This window comes from Ipomoea nil, unplaced genomic scaffold, assembly GCF_001879475.1.
Source record: "Ipomoea nil cultivar Tokyo-kokei standard unplaced genomic scaffold, Asagao_1.1 scaffold3394, whole genome shotgun sequence".
Classification (NCBI taxonomy): domain Eukaryota; kingdom Viridiplantae; phylum Streptophyta; class Magnoliopsida; order Solanales; family Convolvulaceae; genus Ipomoea; species Ipomoea nil.
This window is the reverse complement of record NW_017619822.1, coordinates 1280433-1300977: the sequence shown is the minus strand read 5'-3', so window position 1 is coordinate 1300977 and position 20545 is coordinate 1280433. Positions and strand designations below refer to the sequence as shown.

At 37.9% G+C, this 20545-nt stretch overlaps 3 protein-coding genes across 5 annotated transcripts; all 3 read left to right on the top strand.

Moving 5' to 3' along the window:
- The first annotated feature begins 2110 nt into the window (after positions 1 to 2110).
- On the top strand, positions 2111 to 3284 carry LOC109171124 (receptor-like protein kinase 5). The gene is made up of 2 exons (XM_019320255.1): positions 2111 to 2721; positions 2800 to 3284. Exons 1-2 carry the CDS (start codon positions 2307 to 2309, stop codon positions 3117 to 3119), a joined length of 735 nt encoding a protein of 244 aa, XP_019175800.1. The 5' UTR covers positions 2111 to 2306; the 3' UTR covers positions 3120 to 3284.
- Positions 3285 to 9172: 5888 nt separating this feature from the next.
- On the top strand, positions 9173 to 12280 carry LOC109171123 (receptor-like protein kinase 5). 3 transcript variants are annotated; one of them, XM_019320253.1, is made up of 3 exons: positions 9173 to 9421; positions 9494 to 11261; positions 11779 to 12280. In XM_019320253.1, the coding sequence occupies exons 1-3, from the start codon at positions 9182 to 9184 to the stop codon at positions 12099 to 12101; spliced, it is 2331 nt and encodes a 776-aa protein (XP_019175798.1). In that variant the 5' UTR covers positions 9173 to 9181; the 3' UTR covers positions 12102 to 12280. The 3 variants fall into 3 exon arrangements, with proteins under 3 accessions (XP_019175798.1, XP_019175799.1, XP_019175797.1); XM_019320254.1 differs by having other exon boundaries at positions 9173 to 9844; positions 9983 to 11261; XM_019320252.1 differs by having other exon boundaries at positions 9173 to 11261.
- A 6076-nt stretch (positions 12281 to 18356) lies between these two features.
- On the top strand, positions 18357 to 19289 carry LOC109171109 (uncharacterized mitochondrial protein AtMg00810-like). The gene has a single exon (XM_019320240.1). The coding sequence runs from the start codon at positions 18357 to 18359 to the stop codon at positions 19287 to 19289; it is 933 nt and encodes a 310-aa protein (XP_019175785.1).
- The last annotated feature ends 1256 nt before the right edge of the window (positions 19290 to 20545 follow it).

Sequence of the window (20545 nt, the reverse complement as noted above, 5' to 3'; positions counted from 1 at the left end):
ATAAAATGTAACTGAATAACAGTTTCACATATTTGAGCGTATATTATCCGATGAAACTATAGTTACATCGAAATGCTACTGTAGTTGTGTTGTAATGAAACTGCAGTTTATATTAAATGAAACTGAATAACAGTTTCACATATTTGGGTGTATATTGTCCAATGACACTGTACTTGAATTAGAATTATAATTTAATGGTGTTGTAATAAGACTAAAGTATGTATAAAATGAAATTCAATAATATGACTCATTGTAATAAGACTTTTGTATATATATATATAATGTCGAATGAAATTGTAGTTGGATCGGAACAAAATGAAATTGTAGTTTTGTTGTAATGAAACTGCAGTTTATATAAAATGAAACTGAATAACAGTTTCACATATTTGGGTGTATATTGTCCAATGATACCGTACTTGAACTAGAATTATAAATTAATGGTGTTGTAATAACACTAAAGTATGTATAAAATGAAATTCAATAATATGGTTCACTATAATAAGACTATCGTATTATATAAAATAATGTCGAATGAAACTGTAGTTAGATTGGAACAAAATGAAACTGTAGTTGTATTGAAATAAAACTACAATATATATGAAATGAAACTGAATATGTTATACAAATAGAGCTACTTTACGCAAAACGGTGCAAAATGGGTGACGTTTCTTTTCATTAAAAGAAACCGCACCATTTTGGACCATTGATGTAGGACAAGGAGAACAGTTGAAGAACACAAACAATATAACTCAAACTCAAAGACTTTCAATAATATTCAAACTTGAACTTCTCAATACAAAAGTCTGTTTAAATAGACAACTAAGAAAAACTAAAGAGTTGCAAATATTAAAAACATGCATAGGAACTATAAAATAAAAAAATGAGAATTGGAAATACTAATAATATTTAAAGCTAATTCAAATTTCTCATAAAAAGTAGCCACCAAACTCCATGTCCCTTAGACTTCATTCATGTGACCATTGTTCTATTATTTTCTCAATTCCTATTTCGCACCATTCTCCCTTGGTTGCAAAGGACTCCCCCCGAGTCCTCAAAATGTAATGTTACCTCCTCGGAGTAATATAAAGTCCTTATGAGGGCCTTTAACTTTTTTTTTTTTGAACCTTATAATACCCATATGTCCTCAAACTCAATTTGTGAAATGTTTTCATGAACACATGATTCTTATGGATAAAGACCATAACCTTCTCACCCATTCTTTATATTTTCTTATGCTGCCTTTTGCTAGCCTGGGCTTTATACCTTGCATTGGTTGTATCAAGTTTAGCCATAGCTTCATCCTGAGCTTCAAGAACACACCTTTCAGATCTTACATCTCCATAATACTTTTGCAACATCGAGATAAAGTTAATAGCATGCGTAAGTTGTTTCTGATAAGTAGTAAAATCGTCTATGATCACTAATTTCTTAGTGACTTCATAAATTTGACAGAATGCATGCATGCTTATCATTTTCTTTGGAAATCTCTATTTTGTCTTCACAATCATTTTCTCCCTCCTCGATATTTTCATCTCCAGGATTAATAAACCTTCGAGCCCAACCTTCACCTGAATAGTAGTCAGGTTCTTTTCTCTTCAAACATCTCTTAGTCCTGGCCTCTTGTGTGAGTGGTGGAGGTTGAGATTTATGAAAGTGAATAACCTTGATTCCATGTGTAGGTTGTCTTTTAATCTCAACAAGTGTTCTTGTAGGAAGAAGGGAGTGTTTATTTGGAGTAACTTCAGTCAACAGATTTTCAGCTTGGAAGTTCATATTAAAAGATTTACCTTGGCCCTGTTTGGTAAAAAATTGGCCTATAGGCCAATTTTGGCTTATTTGACCACTATTAATTGTTTGATTTAATTAAAATATCAATATAAATGTTTGATTAATTAGCTTTTTGCAACTCCAAAAGACTAAAATTCAAAAAGCTACTCCAAGCAACTTTTTCAATTAGCTTTTTGAGAAAATAATTTATACCAAACAGCTATCAGCTAACAGCTAATTTACCAAACATTTTTCTACCATAGCTAATGTTATCAACTATTTATACCCTCTAATTCACACAATCAGGTAACAGCTAACAGCTATCAGCTAACAACCATTTTACCAAACAGGGCTACTGACATTATTGGAAGCTCACACCATTCCACACTTTGAGCTTCAACCAATCAAACATTATACCAAATTTAAGAGAGGAAAATGTGGTCGGGAGTGGTGGATCAGGGAAAGTTTATGTTGTGCTGTTGAGAAATGGACAAAAAGTTGCTGTGAAGAGGATTTGGAGCAAGCACAAGTTGGATGAGATGGTTGAGAAGGAGTTTCAAGCAGAAGTTAAAATACTGGGAACAATTCGTCATTCCAACATAGTCAAGCTCTGGTGCTGCATTTCATGCGAAGAATCAAACCTTCTTGTGTACGAATTCATGGAAAATCGCAGCCTGGATCTGTGGCTTCATGCAAAGAAAAGATCACCTGCCCAATTCCTGGATTGGCCTACTAGGCTACGCATCGCAATTGGAGCTGCTCAAGGGCTGTCCTATATGCATCACAATTGCTCACAACCAATTGTTCATAGAGATGTGAAATCCAGCAATGTTCTTTTAGATTCAGAGTTCAATGCCAAGATTGCAGATTTTGGCCTCGCCAGAACATTGATAAAGCATGGAGATCCCAACACAGTGTCCACAGTTGCTGGCTCCTTTGGCTATATAGCTCCTGGTAAGTCACTATATATTTGCAGACTTTAAAACTTTCCCATTTTTGTCATTCATCCCAAAAAGTTAATGCTTATTCCAGAGTATGCACACACTAGAAAAGTGAACGAGAAGATTGATGTGTATAGCTTCGGGGTGATACTTCTGGAACTGGTGACGGGAAGAGAGCCGAACGATGGAGATATGGATTGGTGCCTAGTTGACTGGGTGCGATACTATGTTCAAGAAGGAAACCCCATTGAGGATGCTTTAGATGAGGAAATAAAGGAGGCAGAGAACATAGATGAGATGTGTGGAGTGTTCAGACTGGGGATATTCTGTACTGGTGCAAATCCTGCTAAACGACCCTCCATGAGAGAGGTCTTGAGGTTCCTCCTCGATTTTGCAGCTCTCAATCAGTAAATGGAAAAGAAATAAGTGTTAGTGAGCGCGATGTTTCACCGCTTCTCAAGTGTTGTAGTAGTGAGGGGGCGGCGAAGATGGCGAGATGATAAAGATGATGATGAATTTGTGAATATGGTGTATTGGTGTTAAATCTGTATGTTGGCTTGGGAGACATGTACTGTGTATGTCAGTTTTTTTGTTTGGTTTTTTGTTTTTGTTTTTTTTTGTTTTTTTTTTTTGTTTTTTTTTTTTGTTTTGTTTTGAAGATATATGTCAGTTTGTGTTGTTTGTTTAGCTTAGTGGAGGTGTGGATGTGTGTTAACATTATCAATCATTATACCCAGCCCCGAATCAAAATCAAAACCAGAACCCTAGTACCTCAAATACCAGTTCTAATGGAACCTTTGATCCAAGCGACCTAGCTGACAGATCCTCTCCATCTTCACGTGAATGAGAGCCCTGCATTTGGTGACCACTCAACTGGAGGGGAGATCGAACTATCACTCCTGGGCAAGAGCCATGGAAATGGCGTTGAGGTCCAAGAACAAGATGACTTTCGTTGAAGGTCTTGTGCTTGTTCCAAGCAAATTGGATCCCAAATTCTGCTACTAGGACCGATGCAACACAATGTTGCTTTCCTGGATTTCAAGAGCTTTGTCCCCTACCATAGCCAGTAGTGTTCTCTGGATCAATACAGCTGAAAGGGTATGGAAGAACCTGAGGAAGAGATTCAGCCAGCAAGATGTGTTTAGAGTTGCTGAAATTCAATCTCAAATCCATCATACTAGGCAAGGTAATTCCACAACAACTAAGTACTTCACACAATTGAAGCTATTATGGGATGAAATGCTTGTTTTAAGACCTATCCCTAGCTGTGAATATATCCCCAATTGTGCATGTGGAATTGATCTGTCTAAGAAAGTTTTGACTCATCTGCAAAACGATATGTTATCTGCATTTCTTACGGGTTTGAATGACAATTACACTAGTACTAAGAGACAGATCATGTTAATGAAGCCACTCCCTGATGTTGATGAGGCCTTCTCCATGGTTTCACAACAAGAAAGGCAGGTGGATATTGAGGCAAACACTATGGGAGATAGTATGACAGGTGTAAATGCCTTCTTCACAAAAGCAGATAACAGTGGTAGGAAACCATTCCCTAATCAGCTCAAAAACTCTCCAAATATATAGAGAGAAAGTGGTTCTAGGGTTCTGAGTGAATTGACACCTTGCTTTAATCTTGGAGCTTCATCTTCTTCTTGAATTGGATTACTTGTTGGATTGATTGCTCTTGTGAATTGAAGCTAAGTAATTCCTGCATTTTCTCTCATTTAATTCATCATTCATCTTCATTGATTAGCTCAATTTCATTTGCACTTCAATCTAGAACATGAGTGGCTAAACTCTTTTAGGGATTGGATTAACATTTACTTGCATGGTGGTACTGTGATTATCAATTGCTAATTGAAAATGTATTTGTGTTGATTGATTGATTTGTTGATGGGAGTGGAAGGTTTGTTTTATTTCTATGGTGTTAGGGCCTAACTCCATGGATGATCTAGTATTTAGTATGCTTGACAAGATTGAGATTGCAAACATACTAGATGTCGTGGGCTCTGGCTAAGAAAGGAAAATGGTTGGGGGATGGAAGCAAAGGAAGGAAGGTGGTGGTGCGAAGTCTCGCCACTCCAAAGATGGATATAAGAGTTGACGCTACTTAGGAGGTAAAACCCAAGATAAGTCAAAATACTCCTCAAGAACTCAAGGAAAAGAAAATGTCAAAGCAATATTTTTGAATTTACTACTGTCAAAGTTGTCTGTCCAACAAAAATAATAGCAAGGCTATTTATACACTTTAGTCAACCCCTACATCAATGACATTTAAGTTCAAGATGGGCTATTCTAGTGCTAGACTATCTAATAAAAAGATGCAACTAGTCACAAGACTAGGATAACTATGTCAAATATGTTTAAGAAAACTAAATTCTAATTGAATTTAGAATTTTTAAGCATAATTTGGACTTTACAAATTAAATAGCATAAGGACGGTCTAAAATAGTCTCAAACTTTTATTTGCAAGAAAAATACTCTATGTGTTGATTTATAAGCTATAAACCTCCACTTGATCTTTATTCTTCAAATTATGTATGAATCAGATTGACACCTTCAACTAAACTCATCTTCATATTCTTGATTAGCTTCACTTACTCCTTTAATAAGGCCACTCCACTCGTAGCTTCATGAAATATCTTCGTCCTTGCTCTCGGGACCTCCCAAAATTTGCAAAGTATCTATTTCTTTGTTGTCATCCCATAGTTGTCCTCAACGCTAGAGCCTTTATTCCACTTGCGTTTCTCACCTTATATCCAAGCGGGAAAAGTCTGGAATGAGGTGTAGGCAAGGTTTTCGATAATATGTCTCATGTTAGTAACATTGACACTTGGATGCTCTATTACTTCATGATAGGCCAATAAGACCTAAAATGACTTTGACATTAGCAATCATCTCTCTTGAATTCCAATTAGCACAATCATACATTTCCTACTCTAGACACTTGAAGGCACCATTACAAAGAAAGGCTGATCCAAGCCCATTCCATCTCATTTGATTCTTTCCTAATTGCTTTCCTAGCTTGTTTTAGTACTTGCACAGTCTAAATTTTGCATTTTGTACACAATGCTTTGCAAACACTAGGCTCTAGCTCTTGAAGGGTCCTTGGCTATCATTTACCCCATTAAACTAACATGGAAAACTCCATCTATTGCAAATGATTTAATGTTAATCCTTTGCAATAGATGAGTTTTCCATGTTTGTTTAAGAGGGTAAATAATGAGAGGCAAATGTGCACGTAATTACAAAATTGTACCTCTATTTAACATTAATTGGACGAAATAACAAAGTGAGAGGATTACATTGAGTAAAAACACACAACTCTGAAACTATATTAGGTCACAAAAGTCATTTAGGACGAAATCAAGAAAAATCAACATAATCGAGAAATATTTTGCATATTAACTCATTTCCTTTCAATTTGTAACAATTGTATTCGTGTCTACCAAACAATGTAATTTGAATTTATACATTATTCTTTTCCTACAAAATTACAATTCCTCTTTTCCCTCCTAATTTCCTGTCTATAAAATCTGTAAGAGGATAACAATCCTTATTTAAAGAAAACCTTAAAAGTCACTGCCCAGAATATATGCCCATTGCATGTATGTCAGCCATATCATTCTCAATTAACCAGAATCAATCTCTGCATCCTTACGCTCTTCATCTTCACTACTTTACCCTTCCATATAGAATCCCAAACAAGTAGTATCAATTCTGAAAGACCAAATCTATCTTTTTTGTTTAAAGTAGCACTTTTCAAATTGACCAAACAACTCTGGAATTCATCATCGGACCACTGCACCTGGCCGTAATTAACAAACTTACACAGAATGTTAAATTGTTAATAACAGCCAGTTACTATGTTATATTTAACAAAGATGTTTGTTGCCTGGAATAGCTAAACGCCTGAGCTCCCGGAATTCGGCGGTAATTAACAAACTTTCACAAGATTAGATGTGTTAAAGTGGACTGAAATCCTGCGATGGGGCAAATTTTACTGTGGACAATGGTCTATGTAGTAATGTGATTCAGAAAGTAAGTATCATTATAATTATACTTTAGTTTCATTTGACAATATTGCTCCGTATTTCAGTTTCATTTTTCACACACATTAGTTTCATTAGAATTATACTAAAATATCATTTTAATTTTGCTACAGTTTCATTTGACAATATACATTATTGTATGAGCTCTATTTTGTAGTTTCATTTTTCACACATACTAGTTTAATTATAATAATGTTAAAGTATTATTTTAATTACATTCCACGTTCATTTGACAATATATGTTACTGTATGACTCTAGATTTTAGCTTCATTTTCCACACGCACTAGTTTCATTTTAACAACATTAAAGTATCATTTTAATTATACTACAATTTCATTTGACAATATACATTGTTGAATGAGCTCTGTTTTTTAGTTTCATTTTGCACATACACTAGTTTCATTTTAGTAACACTAAAATATTATTTCAATTTCATATGACAATCATGGTCCACATAGCACTATGGACCCTGGTCCACAGTATAACAACCCCTGCAGTCGTTATACCATGGACCATGGTCCACAAAGCTTTGTGAACCATGGTCCAAAAACAGCGTCGCTTCTTTATGTAAAGAAATAGTTGTCGTTACATCTTAATAGATCCCGCATTTTTTTTATTATACATAACAAAATGAAACTACAGTGTATCTCAAATAAATTATCTCACATATTGTTTTTATATTATCAAATGAAATTGTAATTGAATTGACACTTTAGTTGTGTTGAAATGAAACTGCAGTATGTATAAAATGAAACTAAATAATATGTCTCACATATTGAGTGTATATTATGAAAAAGAATTGTAGTTGAATAGAAATAATGATATTGTAGTTGTGTTGAAATGAAAATACAGTGTATATCAAATGTAACTGAATAACAGTTTCACATATTTGAGTGTATATTGTCCAATGAAACTGTAGTTATAAAGAAATGATGATGTAGTTCTGTTGAAATGAAGAAACTACAGTGTATATCAAATGTAACTAAATAACAGTTTCACATATTTGAGTGTATATTATCCAATGAAAATGTAGTTATAACAAAATGATATTGTAGTTGTGTAGAAATGAAACTACAGTGTATATAAAATGTAATTGAATAACAGTTTCACATATTTGAGTGTATATTGTCCAATGAAACCATACTTGAATTAGAATTATTATAATTTAATGGTGTTGTAATAAGACTAAAGTATGAATAAAATGAAATTCAATAATATGACTATTGTATATATAATGTCCAATGAAACTGTAGTTGTATCGGAACAAAATGAAACTGTAGTTGGATCGGAACAAAATGAAACTATAATTGTATCGGAACAAAATGAAACTGCAGTTGTATTGGAATGAAACTACAATATATATAAAATGAAACTAAATATGTTATACAAACAGAGCTACTTTACCCGAAACGGCACAGAATGAATGTCTTTCTTTTTATTAAAAGAAACGACACCGTTTTGGAGTATGGTGCCCGGTATAATTTGCCCAACCCCTACGATGGGGCTAAGGATCATGGAAGATACGGTCCGCAAAAATGTGGACCTAGCCGTGAATGCCCGCGTGGGTCGCGAAGACCGCTAAGTTGACTCTGCAATAATGGCTAGTCTTTCTCCTCACAAAAAATCTGCAAAATAGAAGGATTTGCATGCCAACATTCCTTACTTGTAGAATACCTTAAAATCACTGCACATTGCACGTCAACCATGCCAATCAAGTGATCAACCTCTGCATCCTCACACTCTTCATCTTCACTTTTCTCTGCCATGGACAATCCCAAAGCAGTGGCAACAGTCCTGACAGATCAATTCTTCTTCATTTAAAGAAGCACTTTTCAAATTCACCAAACATCTCTCGTCACTGGACATCATCTTCAGACCACTGTACCTGGCTGGGAATCACCTGCGATAAGGGACTCGTCACCAAAATTCAGCTTGGTGGGCTAATCATCAACGACACGATCCCACCCTACATCTGCGACCTGAAAAATCTCACTCATCTTGATCTCAACAGCAACAATATCCCTGGATCATTTCCCACATTTCTCTACAATTGTTCCAAGCTTGTATACTTGGACCTTTCTTTTAACAACCTCAGTGGCATCATCCCTGATCATATTAGCCTGCTTTTTCCTCGACTCGAAGCTCTTAACCTGACTTCTAACTGGTTCGTGGGCGGAGTTCCAGCTGGAATTGAAGGCCTAAAAGGTCTAAAAGAACTTCAGCTAATTGACCTGTTCATAAATGGCTCATTCCCTTCAGAGATTGGCAACTTGTTGAATCTTGAAGTTCTTGTTCTTAGCCAGAATAGTTTCTCACCGCAGGAAATCCCATCGAGTTTTATCCAGTTGAAGAAACTGAGACACCTCTGGATGAAAGAGGCTGAGTTGATTGGCAAAATCCCCGAAAATATCAGCAGCATGGAAGCACTAGAGTACCTGGATTTATGCAAAAATTACTTGAGTGGAAACATTCCAAGTCACTTGTTCCTGCTCAAGAATTTGACCACGGTTTTCCTCTACACAAACAGATTGTCTGGACCTCTTCCTCGTCCAGTTATGGCATTGAATTTGAATGTAATTGATTTTTCTAATAACAGCTTGACGGGGAGCATTCCAGAAGACTTCGGAAAGATGGTAAAGTTGGAGTATTTGGTCTTGTTCATGAATCAATTATCAGGCAAAATACCAGTAGGCATAGGCAGATTGCCAGCATTGTCTTCTATTGAACTCTTCATGAACAATCTGTCGGGTGAACTTCCGCCAGATTTTGGTCGATTTTCGAAGCTTCAAGTTTTTGATGTTTCCACAAACCATCTTACAGGATCACTGCCAGATGGTTTGTGTGACAATAAGGTGTTGATTTCCATGATTTCCTTTGACAACAATCTCACGGGTGAGCTGCCGAAATCATTTGAGGATTGCAACACCTTGAGAGGCGTCTGGGTTGAAAGAAACAATCTTTCAGGTACAATTCCTGATGGTTTATGGGCAGCTGAGAATTTGAAAGTGTTGAAGATTAACAATAACCAGTTCACTGGTCAGCTGCCACAAAAGATGGCATCAAATTTATATATAGTTGATATTAGCAACAACCAATTTTCTGGTGAAATTCCTGATGGTGTTTGGACATCTGGGAAATTGAAATGGTTGCTTATTATGAATAACCAGTTCACTGGTCAGTTGCCAAAACACGTTACATCAAATATATCTCTACTTGATATTAGTAACAACCAATTTTTTGGTGAAATTCCTCCGGCAATCTCTTCTTGGAGCAATCTATATATCTTCAGGGCAAGCAATAATCTCTTAACAGGTCAAATTCCTCATGAACTCACTGCCCTTAGATCTTTATCAGTCCTTATGCTTGATGGGAATAAGCTTTCTGGAAATTTTCCTTCGAATATTATATCTTGGGAGTCACTATCCACATTGACATGCAGCAGAAATCAGCTTTCAGGTACAATCCCACCAGCACTATGTCTTTTAGCTGATCTTAATCAGCTAGACCTGTCTCAAAACCAATTCTCCGGAGAAATCCCTCCAGCACTAAGCCTTTTAGTAAACCTTAATCAGCTAGACCTCTCTGAAAACCAATTCTCCGGAGAAATCCCGCCTGAGATAGGTCATTTGCCTGTAAGTTCACTTAATCTGTCCTCCAATCATCTCTCGGGGAAAATTCCAGATGAATTTGAAGTTGTATTTTTTCGGAAGAGTTTCTTGAATAATCCTGGTCTCTGTGCTACTATGCCCTCGTTAGGCCTCAGGGATTGTAGAGCAAAAACTGAGAAATCCAAACTTATTGCCATTATTGGAAGTATAGTAGCTTTTTTGTTTCTAGTTGCCATTCTATATATGGTGCATGTGTTCAAGATTAGAAGATTGGAAGAAAATAAAAGAAAAGAAGCATTGGTTCAACACTGGAAGCTCACACCATTCCACACTTTAAGCTTCACGGAATCAGACATTTTACCAAATTTAGCAGAGGACAATTTGGTCGGGAGTGGAGGATCAGGGAAAGTTTATGCTGTGGCGTTAAGCACTGGAGAAAAAGTTGCTGTTAAGAGTATTAGGAACAACTACAAGTTGAGTGAGAAGGTGTTTCTAGCAGAAATTAAGATACTGGGCACAATTCGTCATTCGAATATAGTGAAGCTTTGGTGCTGCATTTCAAGTGAAGAATCAAACCTTCTTGTGTATGAATACACGGAAAATCGCAGCCTGGATCTGTGGCTTCATGCAAAGAGAAGATCACCTGGCCAATTCCTGGACTTGCCTACTAGACTGAAGATCGCAATCGGAACTGCTCAAGGGCTGTCCTATATGCATCACAACTGCTCACCACCAATTGTTCATAGAGATGTGAAATCCAGTAATGTTCTTTTAGATTCTGACTTCAATGCCAAGATTGCAGATTTTGGCCTCGCCAAAATATTGATCAACAACGGAGACCCCAACACAGTATCAACTGTTGCTGGCTCCTTTGGCTATATAGCTCCTGGTAAGTGTTAGGAGCATTTTTCACAATTATTTCGATTTCTACCCAACAATCTCACTAGCCACGCGGTGCTAGACTTGTCCCTTATCAGCCTCCGCCCAACAATCCTCCTCCCAACACCAGCCAGTCTCAACTGTTCCTGCCCGACCTCCATCCAATAATCTTAATTGTTCTTGTTGTGACCAACAATCCCCTCTTAACTGCACTGGCTGGAACTCGTCCCTCCCAGCACCAACTCTAATACCATTTATTAGGATCAAGAATTTACCATTACGTCAAAACCTAACACTCATAGCGAAGACGCAACTTTATTTCCTTATATCGCCACACATTTTCGAAAGTCAGGGTGCTAGACTTAGCCCTTTCCTTGTCTCCGCCCAACAAGTCCCTAAGCCACATGGTGCTGACTTGTCTCTTACTGGCCTCCGCCTAACAATAAGTCATTATATTTTGCCATTCTGTAATTTAATGTTTCTTACAAATTTTGTAATTTCAACCTTTTTTTTAATGTTGATTTCAGAGTACGCATATACGAAAAAAGTGAACGAAAAGTTTGATGTGTATAGTTTTGGGGTGATCCTCTTGGAACTGGTGACAGGAAGAGAGGCAATTGATGAGGATATGGGTTGTGGGCTAGCTGATTGGGCGCGACACCACGTTGAAGAAGGAAATCAAATAGTGGATGCTCTAGAAGGGGATATCAAGGAGGCAGAAAACTTAGATGAGATGTGTGGAGTTTTCAGGCTAGGGATCTTCTGTACTGCTTCAAATCCTGCTAAAAGACCCACCATGAGAGAGGTCTTGCAGATTCTCCTGTATTGCAGCCCACCATCACCAAAATAAATGGAAGCCAATTAAGTGTCAGCTAGTGAGGGGACATTGGAAGATGAAGATGATGGTTTAATTTTAAGCCATTTGTTGTATTTTAAAACCATGCATATAGGTTGTATCGACAGATTATGTCAAAATAACAACACTATATTACATAATTTTTCAATTTTATTGTGTAATTATGCTTTTCATATAGCTTGCTAAATCTACCAAATGAGATACACAAACTTTATTTGTCAAAGTTTTCTCCTCCTCATGTTATGCCAAAAAATGCGGTTATAAGGGGCAACCCCAACTAAGTTGGTTAAACTGTTAATTTGATAATTATAGAGTTACAAATTCGACTACTAACAGAAACAACTTATTACCTATCTTGGTTTGAGTTATTCAATTATGGACAACCTAAACTGATTTAGGGTCACAAAGTGAGATTTTTCCAATACACATCCTTAGATAGTGACTGCTAAAAGTCGTCAAAAGACTCCAAATGAATTAATTGGAAAGGGTATGAAAATGTGGGGAAATAGTTCAGCTTGTTTTGTGGTTTACGGCCTCCGTTTCCTACGTCAAGTTTGGCTGCTGAGTGTTGACAAATATATATTAAGCAATTATTCCATGAAATGAAGCTTCCATGCAAGGCAAAAATCTAGGGGAGACTTGAATTGATTAATTGGGGCTAGGGTTGCAAATCAAAATTTAATTTGACTCTTTACAAAAAATTTTAGTTTGACAAGGGAGTACTATGCATTGAATTAGTTTAGAAGTATGCAAACTTATTGTTCACAAGTATTTTGAGAGGTTGGTTCAAATTAACACCCCAAATGAATATTTCAAAAAAAATAATAATAATAGAGTTTTTACCAACATCATTTAGATTACTGGCAAGAATGTAACCAGACTTTAAAATGAGCCATTTAATTTAATATTATATATTATATAATAATATATCTTTTTTTTTTTTTGAATGCATATAATTATATCTAATTATATAAATACTTATAATCTTCATTATATTCCTTCATAATTTAATTAAAATAAAAATTTATTCCATTAGTTGAAAAGTTATAAAATCATTTGAAAATACTAATATATAGAAAACTTAAAAAGTAAGGTAAAAATCTAAAGGCCGGGGATAGATTTTTATACAAATAGAAGTCCCCTTTTTGGCTCTGTGTATATAATATAGCACTTGTTCATGTTCATATGCACAACCGTCTTCATCCTTATATAGCAAGTTTCAAACTTGAATACTTTGTATATAGCCACTTGTTCATATGCACAACCGTCTTCATCCTTATATAGCAAATTTCAAACATTACCATGTAGAGGGTAAGTTTTGAACCTAAGACCTTTGAGTTAATTATCATGCTACTAACCATCTCATTCGTATGACTTATTGGTTGTTGTAGCATTATATTCTTCTTGATGTACTCCTTTCCTTCCATAATTCCTTGATCTCCAAGATATCATCATGCAATTACGTTTGCTTCTTCTTATCTTCTTCGAATTTCGACTTGTAGATGTGAATTTCCAGTATACATATCATATGCATACATCTTCCTCTATTTTCATATGCATTCATCTTCCTTTATTTTCATATGGAATTATTCGTTCCTGGTTTATGACTCACCTAAACTTAAACAAATAAAACTGGAGATTCTAAAATACAATTTGACATATCAAAATCTATTACAATTTATTCATAATATAAATAAAATATAGTAATAAATATGCATAATAAAAATATATATAACAAAACATAAATATATAAATGTGTTAAGTAATCCATGTTTTGTAGTTGCATAAATGTATACACTTAGATTAGGGTCTGTTTGGAAACTCGGAAAATGACTTCTGTAAAATGACTTCTGGAAAATGAGTCATTTTCCAAAAGTCATTTTCCAAAAGTCATTTTCCTTTCCTGTGTTTGGCTGCACAATGGAAAACTGTCTTTTGGTGTTTGGTTCATTTTCCAGAAAATGATGGAAAATTGTCTTTTGGTGTTTGGTTCATTTTTCAGAAAATGAACAAAATGGCATACTAAAACATTTTAATTATTATATACCGAATATGACAATTTGAAATCACAATTACATGTTAGAAATAACATAAATGCATAAATAATCAAGTCTTGAAAATTAAAATTCACAAATTAAGCATAAGCATTTTATTATATAATCAGTACAAAAAAAAAAATAACAGCAACATGATTTGACATAAAAAATCAAAAAAAAAAAAAAAAATTTGCATCTGGTTTCGGAACTGATTTTCCGCATCGGAAACCAGATCTGGTTTCCGATGCGGAAAACCAATTCACTGGTTTCCGATCGGAAACCAGTGACCGGCACTGGTTTCCGATTGGAAACCAGTGACTGCACTGGTTTCCGATTGGAAACCAGTGACTGCACTGGTTTCCCCAGCCGGAAACCAAACTGGTTTCCGGCTGGGGAAACCAGTGAAGAAGGTTGAAAAAAAAAATCTAAAAGGGGAAGTCAGTTTTTGGGAGAAGAAGGTTTGAGCGTGTGTTGATTGGAAGATGGAAAATGACTTCCGCCAAAAAAGAGGGGAAGTCATTTTCCGGATTTTAACCCTCATTTTTCATTGACTAACTAGCATTTTCCTTTGACCATTTTATTTTCAGTCTTCCCAAACACAAAAAACCCGGAAAATGATTTCCAGAAGTCATTTTCTGGGTTTCCAAACAGACAACGTTATTCTGTACTTTTAATAATATAGTGAAATTTTATAATTCATTTTAATATATATAGGTATGATGAACATTATTCTTAGTATTATTTTAAATAAGTTTTTTTTTTTATATGTAATAAGCAATATTTACTTCGTTATGTATTAAATTTTGTTATTAATTTCATAATTAGTTTTGTAAATAAATATTGGCATTTAGTATTTTTATTAGCCTTAAGTTAATTTTGTTTTAAGATGTTGACAGCACATTACTTTTTGCCCAGCATTTTGAACCTATCAAATAAACTATTAGGACTATATTATTCGTATTAGACTAGAACTCTATTTCGTGTCTTTATATTTGTATCTCCAGACTTTGGTATTCAATACAACACAGTCTATATTCTAATCTGGTATCAGTTTCAAGGTTTTCTCTCATGGAGAATCACGGTGCTAATGACGACGGATTTGTTTGTTCTTCTGAACTGACCGTTACCGAGACTACTCCCGTGCCTATCGGGAATAGCCTCTCATCGGCTCATCACTTCGTTTCGCTCAAGCTAACTGCCCGGAATTATCTGTTTTGGCGAACGTAGATGCTATCGTTCCTAGAGGGCCAAGGCCTTCTCGGCTTTGTGGACGACACTTTGCCGTATTCGACTTCGACGCCGGCAGAACCGTCGACGGCGGACAGTGCGCCGGTAGCAACGGCGACGGCCGATCTCTCGGCCCGACAGCTGGCGTGGCGGCGGCAGGACAAGGCGATCCTGTCGCTCCTGATTTCGTCTCTCTCGGAGGAGACGTTGCGTTTTGCGGTTGGCCGGACAACTTCTCGACAGCTTTGGCTAACCATTGAACAAACCCTGTCCTCTTCTACTCGGTTTCGGGCGTTGCGGTTGTTTGGTGAGTTACAAAGCTTGCGTCAGGGGGACGCTTCTATACCGGAATATATTGGCCGTGCTCAGATAATGATCGAGGACTTGGCTCTTGCCGGGCGAGAGATTACGTTAGACGATAAAAACTTATATGTCTTTCGTGGTTTCCGACCTGAGTTCCATCCGTTGGTGGCTACTTTAGCACGTGGTGCTCCGGTTTCTCTGACCGAGGTACATGATATCTTGGTCTCACAAGAATGGATCTGCGCGGATGACGACGTTGGGATTGGCGCTCCGGCAGTCTTGGCCGTGAACCGTGGTGGTCACGTCAGACGCGGCGGTGCACAGCAGTCGTGAGGTGGTGGTGGCCGTAGAAGAGGCGGCCGGGGTCATGGGTGCGGTCGCTCTGGTTCTGGGCCGCGGTGTCAGATCTGCAACAAACAGGGTCACATTACGTTTTCGTGTTAGCAACGTGTTTTCGGCCTCCCCGGCTCCTCAGGCAAATGTGGCTGTCTCGGTGGTGATGATTCGAATGGTCTTCATGAGTGGTTTCCTGACACTAGTGCTATGAATCACGCTACCCCTGATTCCTCCTTAATGACGACTACAACCACCTATGATGGTCCTGAGACTCTGCGTGTTGGCAGTGGTACAGGTTTACCTATTGTTAATGTTGGTTCTGCTTCGTTATCCACTGATTCTAGATCTTTTGAGTTACGTGATGTTTTGCATGTTCGTGGTCTTTCTAATTCGTTATTATCTGTTCAGAGTTTTGCCAAAGATAATAATAATGTTTTCTTTGAGTTTCACCCTCTTTGTTTCTTTGTGAAGGACATTTTGACCAAGAAAGTCCTCTTTAAGGGGCATGTATCTGGAGGTCTGTACACATGGCCTGCGTCTTCTTCTGCTCCTGCTGCTTTTGTTGCTACGCGTTCATCATTCGTTTGGCACATTCGATTGGGGCATCCACATTCTATAGTCTTACGTAAAATTTTAGAGTCTTCATCTGTTAGTACGTTTAATTCTAATGATCTTCCCAATGTTTGCTCGTATTTTCAATTGGGAGAATCATCTCGTTTTCCTTTATCTCGTATTGAAACTACCAATACACATCCTTTGGAATTAATATATTCGGATATTTTGGGCCCTACGCCATTACTTTCTGCAAATGGCTTCACATATGTTGTGTAGTTTGTGGATGATTATACACGATATATGTGGTATTATATGATGCGTGCTAAATCTGAGTTGTATGGCTTATTTGATAGGTTTCGATCACTTGTTGAACGCTCTTTTTCTCGCAAGATTATTTCTATTCAGTCTGGTTTAGGGGGAGAATGTAAAAATCTCGGTTCCACTCTTGCTTCTCTGGGTATTCGTCACAGGAAATCATGTGCGTATACCCACGAGCAGAATGGTCAGGTTGAACGCAGGCACCGTCATGTTGTTGAGACGGGTCTGTCTTTAATGGCTCAGGCGTCTATTCCATCTCGTTTTTGGGACTACGCGTTTGAGACTGCTGTCTATCTTATCAATAAAATGTCTACTCGTATCTTATCTGATGATTCACCACACTTTCGTTTGCATCGTTCTCCCCCATCCTATTCTTACTTGCGGGTTTTTGGTTGTTTGTGCTTTCCTGTCTTGCGCCCGTATAATCACAATAAGCTTCAGTTTCGTTCATGTCCTTGTGTTTTTCTAGGTTATCCTCCGTCTTATCGTGGCTATCGTTGTTTGGATACTAACACTAACAAGGTTTTTATATGTCGCCACGTGCGATTCGATGAGACTGTTTTTCCATCTGCTGCTAGTGTTGCTTTGCAGGTCACTCAGTCTTCTCCTGAGCCATGGGGTACTGCGCGAGTTGTGGTTCTGACTGGTGATGTATCGGCTGAATTTTTGGATGATGAAGACCGGGCTGCCGAGCCCGATACAGCTGCTACGGGTGGTGTCGAGCAGTCCGCATCCAGTGATCGGACTGTCTCGGACCAGCCGCGTAGGTAACGCAAAAGGACGCGGGGCAGCTCTCGGCGTGGGGCGATCATGGCTGCTCCTCAGGGTACGGGTCCGCACGAGCATGTTGCCTTGACCTCTGCCATTGTGCCCGAGCCAACCTGTTACTCTCAGGCGGTCAAATTTCGCGAATGGCGTGATCCAATGGACTCGGAGTTTAATGTATTGATTCATAATAACACATGACGCCTTGTCCCGTATCAGTCAGGTATGAATGTTGTTGGTTGCAAATGGGTTTTTAGAACCAAAAGAAAGGCCGATGGTTCGATAGAGCGTCATAAAGCTTGGTTGGTTGCTAAGGGTTTTAATTAGGTTGCTGGGGAGGACTTCTTTGATACCTTTAGTCCTGTGGTTAATCCCACTATGGTACGTCTTCTCTTATCCTTAGCTGTTTCTCGTGGATGGACTATTCCCAACTGACATTCATAATGCTTTCTTGAATGGAAAGTTGGCTGAAACTGAGTATATGCGCCAGCCTCCTGGTTATGAGGACAAGATGTTGGCCGGACATGTGTGTTTACTTCAGCGGTCTCTCTATGGGCTTAAGCAGGCACCTCGTGCCTGGTTCACGTGACTGCATGATTATCTGGTCTCTGTGGGTTTTTCACCCTCTAAAACCGATGTCTCTTTATTTATTTATTCGCGTGACAATTTTCGGCTGTACTTTCTTGTCTATGTGGATGATATTTTAATTATGGGTTCTGATTCTAATCGTGTTGCTGCACTGGTTAGTAAGTGGGCTCTTGAGTTTAAAGTTCGTTATATGGGGGTTTCTTCTTTCTTTTTGAGAATTGAAACTGTTCAATTGGCTACTGGCCTGCTCTTGTCTCAGCAGCGTTACTTGAAGGATATTCTCAAGCGAGCAGGTATGGTTGATTGCAAACCGGTAGCCACGCCGGTGTCATCTGCCAAACCCGTGGAAGGCCCTGTGGTCCCGTATGCCGATCCGACTCATTACCGCAGTCTTGCAGGGGCCCTACAGTATCTTACGGTAACTCGTCCTGATCTCTCTTATGCTGTTAATCGTCTGTGTCAGCACATGCATGCTCCTACCACTGCAGATTGGGCGGGTTTGAAGAGAGTCCTGCGCTATGTCAATGGGACTCTCAATCTTGGTCTCCACATATCTTGTTCTGAGTCTCTTGATATTCATGCATACTCTGACTCGGATTGGGCTGGTAATCCGGATGATCGGAAATCCACTAGCGGTTTTGCTGTTTTTCTGGGAAAGAATCTTAAATCATGGGTGTGTCGCAAGCAACAGACTGTGGCTCGCTCCTCAACCGAAGCCGAGTATAAAGGGTTAGCTGATGTATCTGTTGAAGTCACTTGGCTTGTCTCTCTAATGCAGGAAATGGAGTTCCCAGTCATCTCTGCGCCGAAACTGTGGTGTGACAACCTAGGGGCGACTTACTTATGCGCTAATCCAGTGTTTCATGCTCGCACGAAGCACATCGAGATTGACTATCACTTTGTTCGCGATAAAGTCGCCAAGAATGAGTTGCAAGTTCACTTTATTTCAACCAAAGATCAGATAGCCGATATTTTTACTAAACCTCTTTCTTCCTTACGTTTTAACACACTTCGTCACAAGCTCAATGTTTTGGCTAGCCAACCTTGTGCTTGAGGGGGGGTATTAGGACTATTTTGTTCGTATTAGACTAGAACTTTATTTCGTGTCTTTATATTTGTGTCTCCAGACTTTGGTATTCAATACAACACAATCTATATTCTCATCTAAACAACCATCCTCCTTTTTGTCAATGGAAGTCGACGGACGAGAGACCAGAAGAAGCAGCAATTGATTCCGCGGCATTGGTTCATCTCAACCGATCTGATTCGTTTGGGGGATTCGGTTGATCAGCGAGAGCTCGGGAGAAAGCTGTTGCGTCTTGGCATATAAATTGAGACGATTTTGAAGAAAAAATAATCATTTTTGCCCTAGATCAATTTCGGAGGCGTTGCGCGGATTTCTGATTGGCGAACAGCAGTTTTGTTCGACGATGGATTTTGACGACATCGGCAATTTCATCCGACGGTGGCTGTGTGGTAGCAAATTCCTAAGCAATAAATTCCATCAATTTATGGGCAATTTCCGTGGTAGCTTATCTTAGTAGCGGTAGGGAAAACACTCGAACAACAACAACAACAATAATAATCCAGTAGTGTAAGTACTAATCGAGTTGTACTCTCTCCAAGGTTGTGCTGGCGCACACGAGTCAAGCCTTTTCAAGCTCATTTTGGGATTTGATTTGCACCCCTGCGCGAGAGAGAGAGGGCATCAATGCTATACAAGTCAATTTGCCTTAGAAAGGCTCTTGTATAAATAGTAGTGCAAACCCACTTCTCAAACCAATGTGGGACAAAAGCTTCATACAAGACTTTCCACCCATGGTCTTTCAAGTTTTGAAATTTAACCAGCTATGGTCCTCTTGAAAGGACCATGGTTGGTTAAAATTTAATAGTTTAAGGACCATGGGTGGTTAACTTGGACCACGAATGGTTAAATTTGAAAGTCGAAGGACCACAGATGGTCAATTTGAAAGTTTAGGACTAAACGTGGCAAAACCACTATACTCGGAGGACCTCATATGGTATTAACTCAAACAAAAATTAACCAAACATGTAGTTATAAACAAAACAAAACAAAAATTACCTTGAAAAATATGCATAGATTTTAATGATGAATTATCTTGTTATAGCGTATATACTACATATATGTATGGTTCTAGAGAGAAAAACTAGTAGGTAGGTTAAATGAAGTTTAATTTGGATGTGTGTCAATAATATAGGGAATACATAATTTGAAATGTGAGAGAATTGGAGAAGATGAGGAAGTTTATAACTTAGCCTATAGGATTAATTTAAGTGGAAGGGGGGCCA